This window comes from Manis javanica, chromosome 4 (genome assembly GCF_040802235.1).
Source record: "Manis javanica isolate MJ-LG chromosome 4, MJ_LKY, whole genome shotgun sequence".
NCBI lineage: Eukaryota > Metazoa > Chordata > Mammalia > Pholidota > Manidae > Manis > Manis javanica.
Genome location: NC_133159.1, coordinates 77,200,905 through 77,219,137, shown reverse-complemented (window position 1 = coordinate 77,219,137; position 18,233 = coordinate 77,200,905). Strand labels below are relative to the sequence as shown.

Below are 18,233 nucleotides of genomic sequence, written 5' to 3'. Positions count from 1 at the left end.
GACATAGTTCTGAAAAATAGTAGTTACCATGATAGTGAGAAATTCAATTTCTCTGCTGAAATCAACTTTAATTTTACTTTAGACTTTTACAAAGGAAAATAATAATTAATAGAGAGTTTACCATGGTGAAAAGTTGGTATAATCTTGAAAAACTGCTATCAGTAGTATTTACCAGTTTATCTAAATAGTATTGGTGTAATATGTAAAATTGAATAAGACTACTTGATGAAATATTTTCATCTTAATTTTAAAATAGTCTATTATTGAGTTATTTTTAGCCATAAAATTTTAATAGGAGAAACTTTTAATGTATGTTTCTGTTATTTAAAGATTGCAGAATGGCTTTCAGATGGTGAAAGACCTGCTGTATGTCTGAAAATGGATGAGAAACATAGACCAGTGAAACTTCGGAAAGTGGTCCTTGGATTTCCCAGCACTAGGAACCAAACTGAATTTAAGTTTGATTTAACCCTTAACTACAGAATTGCCAGTGTTATACAAACATACTCTGATCAGAAACCTACACTTGTGGTATGGATTTTTGGTTATTTTTAAATTTAATGTTCAGTTTTTAATATGATTAATACAAAAATTATTCATTTTCAGTTTTGTGCAACAAGGAAAGGTGTGCAACAGGCTGCTTCTGTTCTTGTGAAAGATGCAAAGTTTCTTATGACTGTGGAACAGAAACAGAGGTATATTTTTTCATTTTTTTCTTGAAGGTAGAAAGACTTTGGGATCATCTGGATGTGATGAGAAACTGGCTTTTTCCCTTAAGGTTAAGTTATTTCACCTCACCAGACCTCTTTCCTCACCTGTATAATAAGGATAATAGTAATTTGGAGGATTAAGGAAGATAATGAATCTTACTGCAACTATGATCCTGTCTTCTTTATTTCACCATCAGATTTCTTGAAGTTATCCTTCATGTATCTGGCTTCATTTTTTAACCCACTTTCAATCCAGCATCTGTGTAATCTTTCACTGAAGCTGATCTTGCTAATTGATGGGTCAGGAGCCTCTAACACATTTGGCCACTCACTATTTAAAAACTGTGGTCTCTGTGCTTCTATGATCATCTTCTACCAACTTTTTCATACTTTGCTGGCTGCTCATTCTTAGGCTCCTTTTTACCACTTCTATCCATTTCCTAAATGTTAACATTTTAGGGGTTCTATCCAAGGTTCATTCTTTCTAATTCCATACTTCTGGGTATTTGTATCTATCACATAGGTTCAAAGAATTATATGTATACACATATTTATATGTCTGTGAATTACCAAATTTATAACTCCAATCCAGGCTCCATTTAGAGCTCCAGGTCTATAATCCATCTCTGTAACTGACATCTGCAGTTGTATATCTATGGGCATCTCAATATGTGCAAAGTTGAACCCTTGTTCTTTCTCAAACCAGCCACCTCCTCCTCCAGTTCTCCCATCTAATTACACATCATTTCTCTATTTGCTCACAACAGTAACCTATCACTGACATCTCTTTCACCTTCCTCCCCATAAGGCAACCAATTACCAAGTCATGTTTATTCTTATCCTAAGTATATCTCAAATATATCATTTTGTCTCCATCAACACTACCACCTCCCTAGTTCAAATCACTATTAATCCCTTGCCTTTTTATCTGATGACCACACATATACTCTTGTCCCACTTTAGTCTATTATCTACATAGAAGATAATAAAATTGTAAATCTAAATATGTTAGTTTCCTGACTGAAACCTTTAATAATTTCTGAATCCTAAATCTTTAATATGACTTGCAAAACCCTGTGTAATGTGATCTCTGGCTAATTCTCCAGACTCATCATGCCCATGCTTCCCCCTTACTCACTATAGTCAAGCCTCTATATTAGCCTTTCTGTTCTATGAATACACCAAACTGTTACCCTAGACAGGCTTTCCTGCATTGTGTTTTCTTTACCTGGAATGGATTTTTACCTGTTATTTATGCTTTAAGTCTTAGGTTTAATATCAGTTTCTCAGGAAGTTTTCCATATCTTCAGTTTCCCTTTATTTACTTTTATAGGCACCTGTACTTTTATTTCATACCACTTCCTATAATTGTAGTAAATACTCTTGTTTAATTGTTATTTTAATATCTATTCTGTTCATTAGATTGTAAACTTCTTGATGAGAGAAAGACTCATCGTCATCTTATTACTCAATCTTAGCAGCTCTCAATAGAGTGCCAGCACGTGATTATTACTTAATGGATATTGGCTTGTTGTTATTATGAATACAACTTATGGGAATCAATAAATAGGTTTAGTGATAGACTTCAGGTTAAATTGGATTAGATAATTATGTGTATATATGAGCAGAGGCTGATTTTTCTAATTTTGTGTTGGGGAATAGATGTACCTCCACTTTGGGTCAGAAGAGCTTTCCAATTACTAGTCTATCCTGTGGCTACTACTTCTATAGTCACATTTTTTTTTATTAAGGTATCATTGATATACAATCTTATGAAGGTTTCACATGAAAAACATCGTGATTACTACATTCACCCATATTATCAAGTCCCCCCAACACCCCACTGCAGTCACTGTCCATTAGCACAGTAGGATACCACAGAGTCACTACTTGTCTCCTTTGTGCTACACTGTCTTCCCTGTGACCCCCCCCCAAACACCATGTGTGCCAATCATAATACACCTCAGTCCCCTTCTCCCACCCTCCCCACCCATCCTCCCCCATCCTTTCCCTTTAGTAACTGCTAGTCCCTTCTTGGAGACTGTGAGTCTGCTGCTCTTTCTTAAGTTTTGCTTCATTGTTAAACTTCAAAATTGAGTGAAATCATTTGGTACTACTTGTCTTTCTCTGCCTGGCTTATTTCACTGAGCATGATACCCTCTAGCTCCATCCATGTTGTTGCAAATGGTAGGATTTGTTTTCTTCTTATGGCTGAATAATATTCCATTGTGTATATGTACCCCATCTTCTTTATCCATTCATCTACTGATGGACACTTAAGTTGCCTCCATATCTTGGCTATTGTAAATAGTGCTCTGATAAACATAGAGGTGCATATGTCTTTTTGAATCTGGGATCTTCCTTTTTTTGGGTAAATTCTTAGGAGTGGAATTCCTGGGTCAAATGGTATTTCTACTTTTAGTTTTTTGAGGAATCTCCATATTGTTTTCCACAATGGATAAACTAATTTACATTTCCACCAGCAGTGTATGAGGGTTCCCCTATTTCCACATCCTTGCCAGAATTTGTTGATCCTAGTCTTTTTGATATTGGTCATCCAAACTGATATGAGGTAATATCTCATTGTGGTTTAAGTTTGCATTTCCCTGATTAGCGATGTGGATCATCTTTTCATGTGCCTGTTGACCATCTGAAATTCTTCCTTGGAGGAGTGCCTGTTCATATCCTTTGCCCATTTTTTAATTGGATTATTTGCTTTTTGGGTATTGAGGCATGTGAGCTCTTTATATATTTTGAATGTTAACCCCTTGTCGGATATGTCATTAATGAATATATTCTCCCATACTGCAGGATGCCTTTTTGTTCTACTGATGGTGTCCTTTGCTGTACAGAAGCTTTTTAGTTTAATGTAGTCCCATTTGTTCATTTTTGCTTTTGTTTCCCTTGTCTGAGGAGATGTGTTCATGAAAAAGTTCTCATATATATATTCAAGAGATTTTTGCCTATGTTTTCTTCTAAGAGTTTTATGGTTTCATGACTTACATTAAGGCCTTTGATCCATTCAAGTTTACTTTTGTGTATGGAGTTAGACAATAATCCAGTTTCATTCTCTTATATGTACATGTCCAGTTTTCCAAAGACCAGTGGTTTAAGAGGCTGTCATTTTCCCTTTGGTTATACATGGCTCCTTTATTGTATATTAATTGAGCATATATGTTTCTGTTTATATCTGGGCTATCTACTCTGTTGTATTGATCTATGGGTCTGTTCTTGTGCCAGTACCAAATTGTCTTGATTACTGTGGTGTTGTAGTAGAGCTTGAAGTTGAGGAGCATAATCCCCTCAGCTTTATTCTCCCTTCTCAGGACTGCTTTCGCTGTTCGGGGTCATTTGTGGTTCCATATGAATTTTAGAACTATTTTTTCTAGTTCTTTGAAGAATTCCATTGGTATTTTGATAGGAATTGCATTGCATCTGGATTGCTTTAGGCGGGATGGCCATTTTGACAATATTAGTTCTTCCTATCCATGAGTATGAGGTGTATTTCCGTTTATTGGCATCTTCTTTAATTTCTCTCATGAATGTCTTGTAGTTTTCATGGTATAGGTCTTTCACTTCCTTGGTTAGGTTTATTCCTAGGTATTTTATTATTTTTTAGGCAATTGTGAATGGAGTTGTTTCCCTAATTTCACTTTCTGCTAGTTCATCGTTAGTATATAGGAATGCAACAAATTTCTGTGTATTAGTTTTGTATCCTGCAATTTTGCAGAATTCAGATATTAGTTCTAGTAGCTTTGGAGAGGATTCCTTAGGGTTTTTTTTATATGTACAATATTATGCCATCTGCAAACAAGGACAATTTAACTTCTTCCTTACCAGTCTGGATGCCTTTTATTTCTTTGTGTTGTCAGATGCCGTGGCTAGGACTTCCAGAACTATGTTGAATAAAAGTGGGGAGAGTGGGCATCCTTGTCTTGTTCCCCATCTTAAAGGAAAAGCTTTCAGCTTCTCGCTGTTAAGTATATTGTTGGCTGTGGGTTTGTCATATATGGCCTTCATTATGTTGAGGTACTTGTCCTCTATACCCATTTTATTGAGAGGTTTTATCATGAATGGATGTTGAATTTTGTTGAATGCTTTTTCAGCAACTATGAAGATGATCGTGTGGTTTTTGTCCTTTTTGTTGACGTGGTGGATAATGTTCATGGATTTTTGAATACTTACCATCCTTGCATCCCTGGAATAAATCCTACTTGATCATGATGGATGATCTTTTTGATGTATTTTTGAGTTTGGTTTGCTAATATTTTGCTGAGTAATTTTGTATCTATGTTCATCAGGGATATTGGTCTTAATTTTCTTTTTTTGTGGTATCTTTACCTGGTTTTGATATTAGAGTTATGTTGGCCTCATAGAATAAGTTTGGAAGTATTCCCTCCTCTTCTACATTTTGGAAAACTTTGAGGGTCGGTATTAGGTCTTTACTAAATGTTTGATAAAATTCAGCAGTGAAGCCATTTGGTTCAGGAGTTTTGTTCTTAGGTAGTTTTTGTTTACCAATTCAATTTCATTGCTTGTAATTGGTCTGTTTAGAGTTTCTGTTTGTCCCTGGTTCAGCCTTGGAAGGTTGTATTTTTTTAGAAAGTTGCCCATTTCTTATAGGTTATCCAGTTTGTTAGCATATAATTTTTCATAGTATTCTCTAATAATTCTTTGTATTTCTGTGGTGCCCCTTGTGATTTTTCCTTCTTCATTTCTGATTCTGTTTATGTGTGTAGACTCTCTATTTTTTCTTGATAAGTCTGGCTAGGGGTTATCTATTTTGTTTATTTTCTCAAAGAACAAGCTCCTGCTTTCATTGATTCTTTCTATTGTTTTATTCTTCTCAATTTTATTTATTTGTGCTCTAATCTTTATTATGTCCCTCTTCTACTGAGTTTGGGCCTCATTTATTCTTTGTTTTCTAGTTTCATTAATTGTGAGTTTTGTCTGTTCATATGGGATTGTTCTTCTTTCCTGAGGTAGACCTGTATTGCAATATACTTCCCTGTTATCACAGCCTTAGCTACATCTGACAGATTTTGGGGTGTTGAATTATTGTTGTCATTTGTCCCCATATAGTGTTTGACTTCAGTTTTTATTTGGTCATTGGTCCATTAGTTATTTAGGAGCATGTTAGTGAGCACCCATGTGTTTGTGGGCTTTTTTGTTTTCTTGCATAATTTCTAGCTTCATACCTTTGTGGTCTGAAAAGTTGGTTGGTACAATTTCTATTCTTCTGATTTACTGAGGCTCTTTTTTGTGGCCTACTATATGATCTATTCTTGAAAATGTTCCATGGCACTTGAAAAGAATGTGTATCCTGCTGCTTTTGGGTAGAGTGTTCTGTAGATTCTGTTAGGTCCATCTGTTCTAATGTTCTGTTCTCTGCCTCTGTCTCCTTATTTTCTGTCTGGTTGATCTGTCCTTTGGAGTGAGTGATGTGTTGAAGTCTCCTAAACTGAGTGCATTGCATTCGATTTCCCCCTTTAATTCTGTTCGTATTTGTTTTTCATATGTAGGTGCTCCTGTATTGGGTGCATAGATTTTTATAATGGTTGTATCCACTTGTTGGACTGACCCCTTTGTCATTATGTAATATCCTTCTTTATCTCTTGTTACTTTCTTTGTTTTGAAGTCTATTTTATCTGATATAAGTACTGGAACTCCTGCTTTTTTCTCCCTATTTGTTGCATGAAATATCTGTTTCCATCCCTTCAATTTTAGTGTGTGTGAGTTCTTTGGGTTTGAAGTGAGTTTCTTCTAGGCAGTGTATAGATGGGTCTTGTTTTTTTATCCATTTAGTGACACTCTGTCTTTTGATTGGTACATTTAGACCATTTACATTTAGCGTGATTATCAATAGATATGTACTTATTCCACTGCAGGCTTTAACTTTGTGTTTACCAAGCTTCTTTACTATCTAAGAGTCTACGTTAATTCACTTAATATGGTATTACAAACACAATCTAAAGGATTTTTTTTCCTCCTTTTTCTTCCTCTTTCTTTCTTTATATTTTAGGTATCATATTCTATACTCTTTGTCAATCCCTTGACTGACTTTGGGCATAGTTGATTTAATTTTGCATTTTCTTAGTAATTAATTGGTCTACTTCCTTTACTGTGGTTTTATTTTCTCTGGTGACAGCTATTTAGCCTTAGGAACACTTCCATCTATAGCAGTCCCTCCCAAATACACTGTAGAGATGGTTTGTAGTAAGTAAATTCTCTCAACTTTTGCTTATCTGGAAATTGTTTAAGCCCTCCTTCAAATTTAAATGATTATCTTGCCAGGCAAAGTATTCTTGCCTTGAAGACCTTATCTTTTGTGGCATTAAGTATATTATGCCACTCCCTTTTGCCCTCCCATGCCAAACCTCAAGGTTTCTATTGAGATGTCTGATGACAGCCTGATGGGTTTTCCTTTGTATGTGATCTTTTTTCTCCCTCTAGCTGCTTTTATCTATTTATTTTTATTTTGTTATCATTAATATACAATTACATGAGCAACATTGTGGTTACTAGATTCCCCCCATTATCAAGTCCCCACCACCTTCCCCATTACAGTCACTGTCCATCAGCTTGGTAAGATGCTGTAGAATCACTACTTCTCTACTCTGTGCTATACTGCCTTCCCTGTGCCCCTCCCCTTACATTATGTGTGCTAATCGTAATGCCCCTTTTTCCCCTTATCCCTCCCTTCCCACCCATTCATTCTCTGCAGTCCCTTTCCCTTTGTTAACTGTTGGTCCATTCTTGGATTCTGTGAGTCTGCTGCTATTTTATTCCTTCAGTTTTTGCTTTGTTCTTAGGCTTCACAGATGAGTGAAATCATTTGGTACTTGTCTTTTTCCATCTGGCTTATTTCACTGAGCATAATACCCTCTAGCTACATCCATGTTGTTGCAAGTGGTAGGATTTGTTTTCTTCTTATGGCTGAATAATATTGCATTGTATATATGTACCACATCTTTATCCATTCATCTACTGCTGGACACTTATTTGCTTCCATTTCTTGGGTATTGTAAATAGTGCTACTATTATAGGGGTACAAATGTCTTTTTCAAACTGGACTCCTGCATTCTTAGGGTAAATTCCTAGGAGTGAAATTCCTGGGTCAAATGGTATCTGTATTTTTAATTTTTGAGGAACCTCCCTACTGCTTTTCACAATGGTTGAACTAATTTACATTCCCAGCAGACATGTAGGAGGGTTCCCCTTTCTCCACATCCTTGCCAACATTTGTTGTTGTTGGTCTTTTGCATGGTAGCCATGCTAACTGGTGTGAGGTGAGATCTCACTGTGGTTTTAATTTGCATTTCCCTGCTGTTTAACAATGTAGAGCATATTTTCATGTGCCTGTTGGCCATCTGAATTTCTTCTTTGGAGAAGGGTCTGTTCAGATCCTCTGCCCATTTTTTAATTGGATTATTTGCTTTTTGTTTGTTGAGGTTCATGAGCTCTTTATATATTTTGGATGTCAAGCCCTTATTGGATATATCATTTATGAATATATTCTCCCATAATGTAGGATGCATATTTGTTCTCCTGATGGTATCCTTTGCTGTACAGAAGCTTTTTAGTTTGATATAGTCCCACTTGTTCATTTTTGCTTTTGTTTCCCTTGCCCTTAGAGATATGTTAATGAATAAGTTGTTCATGTTTATATTCAAGAGAGTTTTGCCTGTTTCCTTTTAAGAGTTTTATGATGTCATGACTTACAGTCAGTTCTTTGATCCATTTTGAGTTTTCTTCTGTGTATGGAGTTAGATAGTAATGCAGTTTCATTCTCCTACATGAAGCTCTCCAGTTTTCCAACACCAGTTGTTGAAGAGGCTGTCATTTCCCCACTGCTTGTCCATGGCTCCTTTATTATATATTAATTGACCATATATGCTTCAGTTAATATCTGGACTCTCTATTCTGTTCCACTGGTTTATGGGTCTGTTCTTGTGCAATACCAAATTGTCTTGATTACTGTGGCTTTGTAGTAGAGCTTGAAGTTGGGAAGTGAGATCCCTTCTGCTTTATTCTTCCTTCTCAGGATTGCTTTGGTTATTCGGGGTCTTTTGTGGTTCCATATGAATTTTAGAACTATTTGTTCCAGTTCGTTGAAGAATACCGTTGGTGTTTTGATAGGGATTTTATTGAATCTGTAGATTGTTTTAGGCAGGATGACCATTTTGACAATACTTGGTATGCATGAGCATGGGATGTGTTTCTATTTATTTGTGTCTTCTTTAATTTCTCTCATGAGTGTCTTGTGGTTTTCCGAGTATAGGTCTTCTACTTCCTTCATTAAGTTTATTCCTAGGTATTTTATTCTTTTTGATGCAATTGTGAATGAAATTGTTTTCCTGATTTCTCTTTCTGCTAATTCATCATTAGTGTATAGGAATGCAACAAATTTCTGTGTATTAGTTTTGTATCCTGCAACTTTGCTAAATTCAGATATTAGTTCTAGTAGTTTTGGAGTGGGTTCTTTAGGGTTTTTTTATGTAAAATATTATGTCATCTGCAAAAAGGGACAGTTTGACTTCTTCCTTGCCAATCTGGATGCTTTTTAGTTCTTTGTGTTGTCAGATGCCATGGCTAGGACCTCCAGAAGTATGTTGAATAAAAGTGGGGAGAGTGGGCATCCTTGTCTTGTTCCCGATCTTAAAGGAAAAGCTTTCAGCTTCTCACTCTTAGTATAATGTTGGCTGTGGGTTTGTTGTATATGGCTTTTATTGTGTCAAGGTACTTGCCCTCTATACCCATTTTATTGAGAGTTTTTATCATGAATGGATGTTGAATTTTGTCGAATGCTTTTTCAGCATCTATGGAGATGATCATGTGGTTTTTATCCTTCTTTTCATTGATGTCATTGATCATGTGGATGGATTTTCTAATATTGTATACCATCCTTGCATCCCTGGAATAAATCCTACTTGATCATGAAGGATGACCTTTTTGGTGGATTTTTGAATTTGGTTTGCTAATATTTTGTTGAGTATTTTTGCATGTATGATCATCAGGGATATTGGTCTGTAATTTTCTTTTTTTGTGGTGTCTTTGCCTGGTTTTGGTATTAGAGTGTTGTTGGGTTCATAGAATGAGTTTGGGAGTATTCCCTCCTCTTCTACATTTTGGAAAACTTTAAGGAGGATGTGTATTAGGTGTTCACTAAATGTTTGATAAAATTCAGCAGTGAAGCTTTCTGGTACAGGGTTTTGTCCTTAAGTAGTTTTTTGATTACCATTTCAATTTCCTTGGTCTATTGGTAATTGGTCTATTTAGATTTTCTGTTTCTTCCTGGGTCAGCCTTGGAAGGTCATTTTTCTAGAAAGTTGTCCATTTCTTCTAAGTTACCCCATTTATTAGCATTTAATTTTTCATAGTATTCTCTCATAATTCTTTGTATTTCTGTGTTGTCTGTAATGATTTTTCCATTCTCATTTCTGATTCTGTTTATGTTTGTAGACTCTTTTTTTTCTTGATATGTCTGGCTTGGTGTTAATCCATTTTGTTTATTTTTTCAAAGCACAAGCTCTTGGTTTCACCGATTTTTTTCTGTTGTTTTAGTCTTCTCAATTTTATTTATTTGTGTTCTTATATTTATTATGTTCCACTTCTACTGAATTTGGACCTCATTTGTTCTTCCTTTTCTAGTTCTGTTAATTGTGAGTTTAGCCTGTTAATTTGGGATTGTTTTTCTTTCCTGAGGTAGGCCTGTATTGCAGTATACTTCCCTCTTAGCACAGTCTTTGCTGCATCCCACAGATTTTGTGGTGTTGAATTGTTTTTCTCATTTTTCAACATATGTTGCTTGATCTGTGTTTTCATTTGGTCATTGTCCCACTGGTTATTTAGGATCATGTTATTAAGCCTCCATGTGTTTGTGGGCTTTTTCATTTTCTTGGTGTAATTTATTTCTAGTTTCATACCTTTGTGATCTGAGAATCTGGTTGATACATTTGCAATCTTTTTGAATTTACTGAAGCTCTTTTTGTGGCTTAGTATATGATCACTTCTTAAAATTGTGCACTTGAGAAGAATGTGAAACCTGTTGCTTTTGGATGGAGTGTTCTGTACATGTCTGGTAGGTCCATCTGTTCTAATAAGTTGTTCAATTCCTGTGTCTCTGCTTATTTTCTGTCAGGTTAATCTGTCCTTTGTAGTGAGTGGTGTGGAAGTCTCCTAAAATGAATGTATCACATTTGATTTCCCCCTTTAATTCTGCTAGTATTTGCTTCACAGATGTAAGTGATCCTGTGTAGGGTACATAGATATTTACAATAGTTATATCCTCTTGTTGGACTGACCCCTTTATCATTATGTAATGTCCTTCTTTGTCTCTTGTTACTTTCTTTGTTTTGAAGTCTATTTTGTCTGATACCAGTACTGCAAGTCCTGCTTTTTTCTCCCTATTAGTTGCATGAAATATCTTTTTCCATCTCTTTACTTTCAGTCTGTGTATGTCTTTGGTTTTGAAGTGAGTCTCTTGTAGGCAGCATATAGATGGGTCTTGTTTTCTATCCATTCAGTGAGTGTATGTCTTTTGATTGGTGCCTTCAGACCATTTACATTTAGGGTAATTATTGATAGGTACATACTCATTGGCCTTGAAGACTTTAGATTTGTGGCTACCATAGGATCAAGTGTGATTCCCTTACTATCTAACAGTCTAGTTAACTCAGTTTGTATGCTATTACAAACACAACCTTTTTTTTTTTCCTCCTCTTTCTTGCTCCTCCATTCTTTATGTGTTAGGTATCATATTCTGTACTCTTTATCTATCCCTTGGGTGATATCTCGTTAGCCTTTGGAATACTTCCACCTATAGCAGTCCCTCCAAAGTGGTAGTTTGTGGGAACAAAATTCTCTCAGCTTTTGCTTATCTGAAAATTCTTTAATCCCTCCTTCAAATTTAAATGATAATCTTGCCGGGTAGAGTATTCTTGATTCGTGGCCCTTCTGCTTCATTGCATGAAATATATCATGCTACTCCCTTCTGGCCTGTAAGGTTTCTATTGATAAATCTGATGATAGTCTGATGGATTTTTCTTTGTATGTGATCTTTTTTTCTTCTCTAGCTGCTTTTAAAAGTCTGTCTTTAGCCTTGATCTTTGCCATTTAAATTATTATATGTCTTGATGTTGACTTCCTTGGTCCCTTGTATTGGGAGATCTGTGTACCTACATGGCTTGAGAGACTGTCTCCTTCCCCAGATTGGGAAGTTTTCAGCCATTACCTCCTCAATGACACTTTCTATCTCTTTTTCTCTCTCTTCTTCTGGTACCCCTATAATGCCAATATTGTTCCATTTTAATTGGTCACACCATTCTCTCAGTCAAATTCATAAGAATGAATTTTCTTTCATTCTTAGAGATTCCTTTTTCTCTCTGTGTCTCAACTTCTTTGTATTCCTTTTCTGTAATTTGTATTCCATTAGCCGTCTCTTCTTCTACATGTAATCTGCTTTTAAATCCCTCCATTGTATGTTTCATTTCAGATTTGGAATTTCTTAATGATTGAATCTCCATCTTAAATTCGTTCCTGAGTTCTTTAATATTTTTCTGTGCTTCCATGAGCATGTTTATGATTTTTATTTTGAACTCTCTTTTAGGTAGATAGGTGAGTTCAGTTTCATTTGGCCCTTTTCCTAGCATTTGTGTGATTTGGGTCTGAACCAGGTTCCATTGACTTTCATATTTTTATGTGGTGCCCTCTAGTGCCCAGAAGCTCTTGTGTCTAGAGCTGCTCAGCCCCTAGAGTGAGATTGGGAGTCGTAGTGGCGTGGTGCTGGTGCCTCTGGGTGGAAAGAGCTGTTTCCTGATTTCTGTCTGCAGTGCCTGTCTCCAGTTTCAGAGCCAGTGGGCCAAGTACACAGGTATAAGATTCTGTGCTTTGTGTCTGCAGCTTTTGTAGGTGAGGCCTCTCTCTGGCTGACCTGACACCAGAGCAGTGACTGCCAGTTTGCCAGCCAGTGCCAGCAGGTCAGGAGCAAGGCTCAGGACGCTATGTATCACAGTGGGGGGCCTTGGAGCTGAGCAGCCAGCCAGGGGGTGGACCACCTGAAGCTCCTCAAAGTTCCCTGCTTCCTTGGCAGATAGCGCCCAGATAACCCTGTCCAACTATCCCTTCTCCTGCACATCAAACTCCATCCAAACCTTGCCCCTTCAGCAGTCCTCTAGCTACTAGAAAACCTCCCAGACCACCTGCCATTCCTTTTACCCAGAGCGGCCTGATATGGATGCCTGTCCTCCACAAACGGCCAGAATCTCAGTCTCTCAAGCACTCTGCCTGTCCCAGCTCCCCATCCCCATCAACCTCCAGAGCACCACACAATGTAGGTTTCTGCTTGCAAAGCAGGTATCTACAGCTGGGTGTTCAGCAATTTTAGGCTTTAAACCCCCTTGGTACGTTTCTCTTCCTCCTGCTGGTGAGCTGGGGTGGTGAAAAGGGTTGGGTCCCACCGGTTCAAGGATTTGGTACATTACCCTGTTTTGTGAGGTCTCCTCTGTTTATGAGGACTGTATGCATTCAGGTGCAGCCTTCTTTCCTGTTGCTGTTTTAGGGTTAGTTGTGTTAACTATATCTTCATACAATCTGTGGTTTTGGGAGGAGTTCTCTGTCTCACCTCTTATGCCACCATCTTGAATCTGCCCTCCTCTTGATGTATTTTTGAATTCAGTTTGCTAGTATTTTGTTGAGTATTTTTGCGTCTGTGTTCATCAGGGATATTGGTGAACATATCAGAGATATTGGTCTGTAATTTTCAAATTTTGTGGTATCTTTGCCTGGTGTTGGTATTAGAGTGATGCTGGCTTCATATAATGAGTGTTCAAGTATTCCCTCCTCTTCTGTTTTTTTTTGGAAAACTTTAACTAGAATGGATATTATGTCTTGTCTAAATGTCTGATAAAATGCAGTGGTGAATCTAGCTGGTCTGGTGTTTTGTTCTTGGGTAGTTTTTTGATTACCTATTCAATTTCATTGCTGGTAATTGGTCTCTTTAGATTTTCTATTTCTTCCTGTGTCAGTCTTTTACGGTTGTATTTTTCTGGAAAGTAGTCCATTTCTTCTAGGTTATCCAGTTTGTTAGCATAAAGAGTTTCATAGTATTCTCTAATAATTCTTTGTATTTCTGTGGTGTCCCGTGTGATTTTTCCTTTCTCATTTCTGATTCTGTTTATGTGTGTAGATTCTCTTTTTCTCTTAACAAGTCTGGCTAGGGGGTTATCTATTTTGTTTATTTTCTCAAAGAACCAGCTCTTGGTTTCATTAATTTTTTCTATTGTTTTATTCTTCTCAATTTTATTTATTTCTTCTCTGATATTTATTATGTCCCTCTGTCTGCTGACTTTTGGCCTCATTTGTTCTTCTTTTTACAGTTTCAATAATCTTGAATTTAGACTATTCATTTGGGATTGTTCTTCCTTCTTTAAATAGGCCTGGATTGCTATATACTTTCCTCTTAGAATCACCTTCATGGTGTCCCACAGAAGTTGGGGCGTTGTGCTGTTGTTTTCATTTGTCTCCATATTTTGCTTGATCTCTGTTTTAATTTAGTCATTGATCCATTGATTATTTAGGAGTATGTTGTTAAGCCTCCATGTGTTTGTGCACCTTTTGTTTCTTTTGTACAATTTATTTCTAATTTTATACCTTTTTGATCTGAAAAATTGGTTAGTACCATTTTAGTCCTTTTGAATTTATTGAGGCTCTTTTTGTGACCTAGTATGTGGTCTTCTGGAAAATGTTCCACGTGCACTTGAGAAGAATGTGTGTCCTGCTGCTTTTGAGTGTAGTGTTATGTAGATATCTGTTAGGTCCACTGTTCTATTATGTTGTTCAGTGCCTCTGTCTTGTTACTTATTTTCTGTCTGGTTGATCTGTCCTTTGCATTGAGTGGTGTGTTGAAGTCTTCTAAAATGAATTCTATTTCCCCCTTTAATTCTGTTAGTATTTGCTTCACGTTTGTAGGTCATCCTGTGTTGGGTGCATAGATATTTATAATGGTTATATCCTTTTGTTGGACTGACCCCTTTATCATTATATAATGTCCTTTTTTGTCTCTTGTACTTTCTTTGTTTTGAAGTCTGTTTTGTCTGATACAAGTACTGCAACTCCTCCTTTTTTCTCCTTATTAGTTGCATGAAATATCTTTTTCCATCCCTTCAGTTTTAGTCTGTATAATGTCTGGGTTTGAAGTGAGTTTCTTGTAGGTATCATATAGATGGTGTTGGATTTTAATCTATTCTATTACTCTGTGTCATTTAATTGGTACATTCAGTGCATTTACATTTAGGGTGATTAACGATAGATATGTACTTATTGCCATTGCAGGCTTTGGATTCATGGTTACCAAAGGTTCAAAGGCAGCTTCTTTACTATCTAACCCACTAACTTAACTCAATTCTTATGCTTTTATAAACACAGTGTGATGATTTTTTATTTCTCTCCCTTCTTTTTCTACATTCTCCACTCTTTATATGTTAGGTGTTTTATTCTGTACTCTTTTTGTTTCCCTTGACTGATTTTGTGGATAGCTGATTTTATTTTGCATTTAGTTAGTATTTGGTTGGTCTACTTTCTTTGCTGTGGTGTTATTTTCTCTGGTGACAGCTATTTAGCTTTAGGCATAGTTCCATCCAGAGCAGTCCCTTTAAAATACATTGTAGAGATGGTGTATGGGAGGAAAATTCCCTCAACTTTTGCTTATCTGGGAATTGTTTAATGCCTCCTTCAAATTAAATGATAATCCTCCTGGATAGAGTATTCTTGGTTTGAGGCCCTTCTGTTTCAGTGCATTGACTCTATCATGCCTTTCCCTTCTGGCCTGTATGGTTTCTGCTAAGAAGTCTGATGATAGCCTGTTGGATTTTTCTTTGTAGGTGATCTTTTTTTCTCTCTCTGGCTGCTGTTAATACTCTGTCCTTGTCTTTCATTTTTGCTATTTTAATTATTATATGTCTCATTCTTGTCCCTCTTGTTTCCCTTGTGCTTGGGCAATCTGTGTAATTCCATGGTCTGGGGGTCTATTTCCTTTTGCAAATCGGAGAGTTTTTGCAATTATTTCTTCAAAGACACTTTCTATTCCTTTTTTTCTCTCTTCTTCTCCTGGTACCCCTATAATGTGAATATTGTTCTGTTTGGATTGGTCACACGGGTCTCTTAATATTTGTTCATTCCTAGAGATCCTTTTATCCCTCTCTGACTCTGCTTATCTGTATTCCTGTTCTCTGATTTCTATTCCATTAACAGTCTCTTCCACTTCATCCAATCTGCTCTTAAATCCATCTGTTGTTTGTTTCATTTCTGTTGTCTCCCTCCAGATTTCATCCCTTAGCTCCTGCATATTTCTCTACAACTCCATCAGCATGGTTAAGAGTTATATTTTGAATTCTTTTTCAGGAAGATTGTTTAAATCAGTCTCACCAGTCCCTCTCTCTGGTGTTTGAGGGATTTTGGACTGAACAAGTTTCTTCTGCATTTTCATGGCTTTGGGAATGATTGCCAGTGAGTGAGGCCATGTGTCAGCTGGAAGAACAAAGGCCCTTCCTGCTTGCTGGTCACTTTGTATGTCTCCACTGTCTGTGCCACTTAACCACACACAGGGAGCAGCCTCTGTGTTAATCCCCTAAGCTGCCATGGGTGGGGCGATCTTCGAGATGGCTTAGTGCAATGACAGTGTTCGTAGGCCAGCAGCGCATGTTCTGCCATAGGAGCAAAGCCCCCTTTGTGCTTCCCTGTCTCTACTGTCTGTGCCACTCACCGCGCACAAGGAGCTGCCTCTGGGTTAATTCCCTGAGCTGCCATGGGTAGTGAGGACCTCGTGTTTGCCTAGGCCACTGTTGGGGGTCGCAGGTCAGCAGCACATGTTCTGCCATGAGAACAGAGCCCCTTCATGCTTTCCAGACTCTGCGCCCATCTCTGCTGTCTGTGTCTCTCAGCTGCATGTAGTGAGCAGCCTCTGGGTTAGTACCCTGAGCTGGTGTGGGCGGGGTGGCCTTTGATATGGCCTAGAGCACTGGCGGGGGTCACAGGTGAGCAGCATGTGTTCTGCCACAAGAACAGAGCCCCCTTGTGCCTTGTGTACTCTGTGCCTGTCTCCACTGTCTGTGCTGGTCACCCATATGCAGGGAGCAGCTTCTGCATCTGGGCCAGTTAGCTGTGTGTAGGGGGAAGCCTCTGTGTTAAGCTGTGTGGTTGTTATAGGTGGGGCTTCTCCCTGGCTTTTCCACAGCAATGGCAGGTCATCCAGTTTGCTTGCAGTGCTGGTGGGGTGGAAGGAACTGCAGGCTGCTTAATTGCTGTGAGGTGGTTCAGATCTGCATTGCTACCCAGGAGGTTAGGGTACCTGAAGTTCCTTAAAGTTCCCAGCCTGCTGGCTGAGTTTGCCAGGACAATTTTGTTTACCTGTTAAATCCTTGTCACTTTAAGACTTTTAAAGCACCTGCTTTTCTTTTGTCCCAGGGCAGCCAGCTGTGGGAACCTGTTTGCACTCTTAATCTTGCATTTTGCTTTTCCGCTCCTCTAATATCCACTGCACCATGCAATGTGTGTCTGTGCTCCCAGGGCATTTTACTAGGGTTGGTTATTTAGCAGTCCCTTGCTTCCACTCCCTCCCCACTCTGATTCTTTTCCTCCCACCAGTGAGCTGGGTGGGGGGAGTGCTTGGGTCCCACTGGGTCATGGCTTTGTATCTTACTCTTTTCCATGAGATGTTGGGTTCTTGCAGATGTAGCCTGGCTCGTGAACGGTATCTTCTGGTCACTTTTTTAGGAATAGTTGTATTTGCTGCATTTTCAACATATATATGGTTTTGGGAGGAAATTTCCGCCACCCTACTCAAGCCATCATCTTGAGAATATCCTCTAGCTGCTTTTAATAGTCTGTCCTTATCCTTGATCTTTGCCATTTTAATTATTATGTCTTGGTGTGGTCTTTCTTGTGTCCCTTGTGTTGGGAGATCTGTGCACCTCCATGACCTGAGGGACTATCTCTAACTTCCCCAGATTGGGTATATTTTCAGCAGTTACCTCCTCAAAGACAGTTTCTATCCCTTTTTCTCTCTCTTCTTCTTTTGGTACCCCTATAATATGAAAATTGTTCCATTTGTATTGGTCAGATGTTTCTCTTAATGTTCTTTTATTCCTAGATATCCTTTTTTCTCTTTGTGCCTCGGCTACTTTGTATTACTTTTTTCTAATTTCTATTTATTTTACCATCTCTTCTACTTCATCTAATTAGCTTTTAAGTCCCTTCATTGTATGTTTCATTTCAGATACTGTATTTTTCAAAGTTCATATCTCATTTGAACTCCTCCCTGAGTTCTTGAATATTTTTCTTACCTATGTGAGCATGTTGATGATTTTTATTTTGAAATCTTTTTCAGGTAGATTGGTGAGTTCATTTTCACTTGGCCCTCTTTCTGTTGATTGTGGGATTTTGGTTTGTACCAGGTCCTTTTGACTTTTCTTATTTGTAGTAATTACTTGGTATAGGTGGTACCCTCTAGTGCCAGAAACTCTACTC

At 37.7% G+C, this 18,233-nt stretch overlaps 1 protein-coding gene across 1 annotated transcript in view; it reads left to right on the top strand.

Moving 5' to 3' along the window:
* The window catches only part of HFM1 (helicase for meiosis 1), a 154,284-nt gene that overhangs the window by 41,137 nt on the left and 94,914 nt on the right, over positions 1-18,233 (top strand). The window contains exons 10-11 of the mRNA XM_073232859.1: positions 331-531; positions 607-695. Coding sequence (XP_073088960.1) covers positions 331-531; positions 607-695 — 290 coding nt within the window. The remainder of the gene's footprint in view (positions 1-330; positions 532-606; positions 696-18,233) is intronic.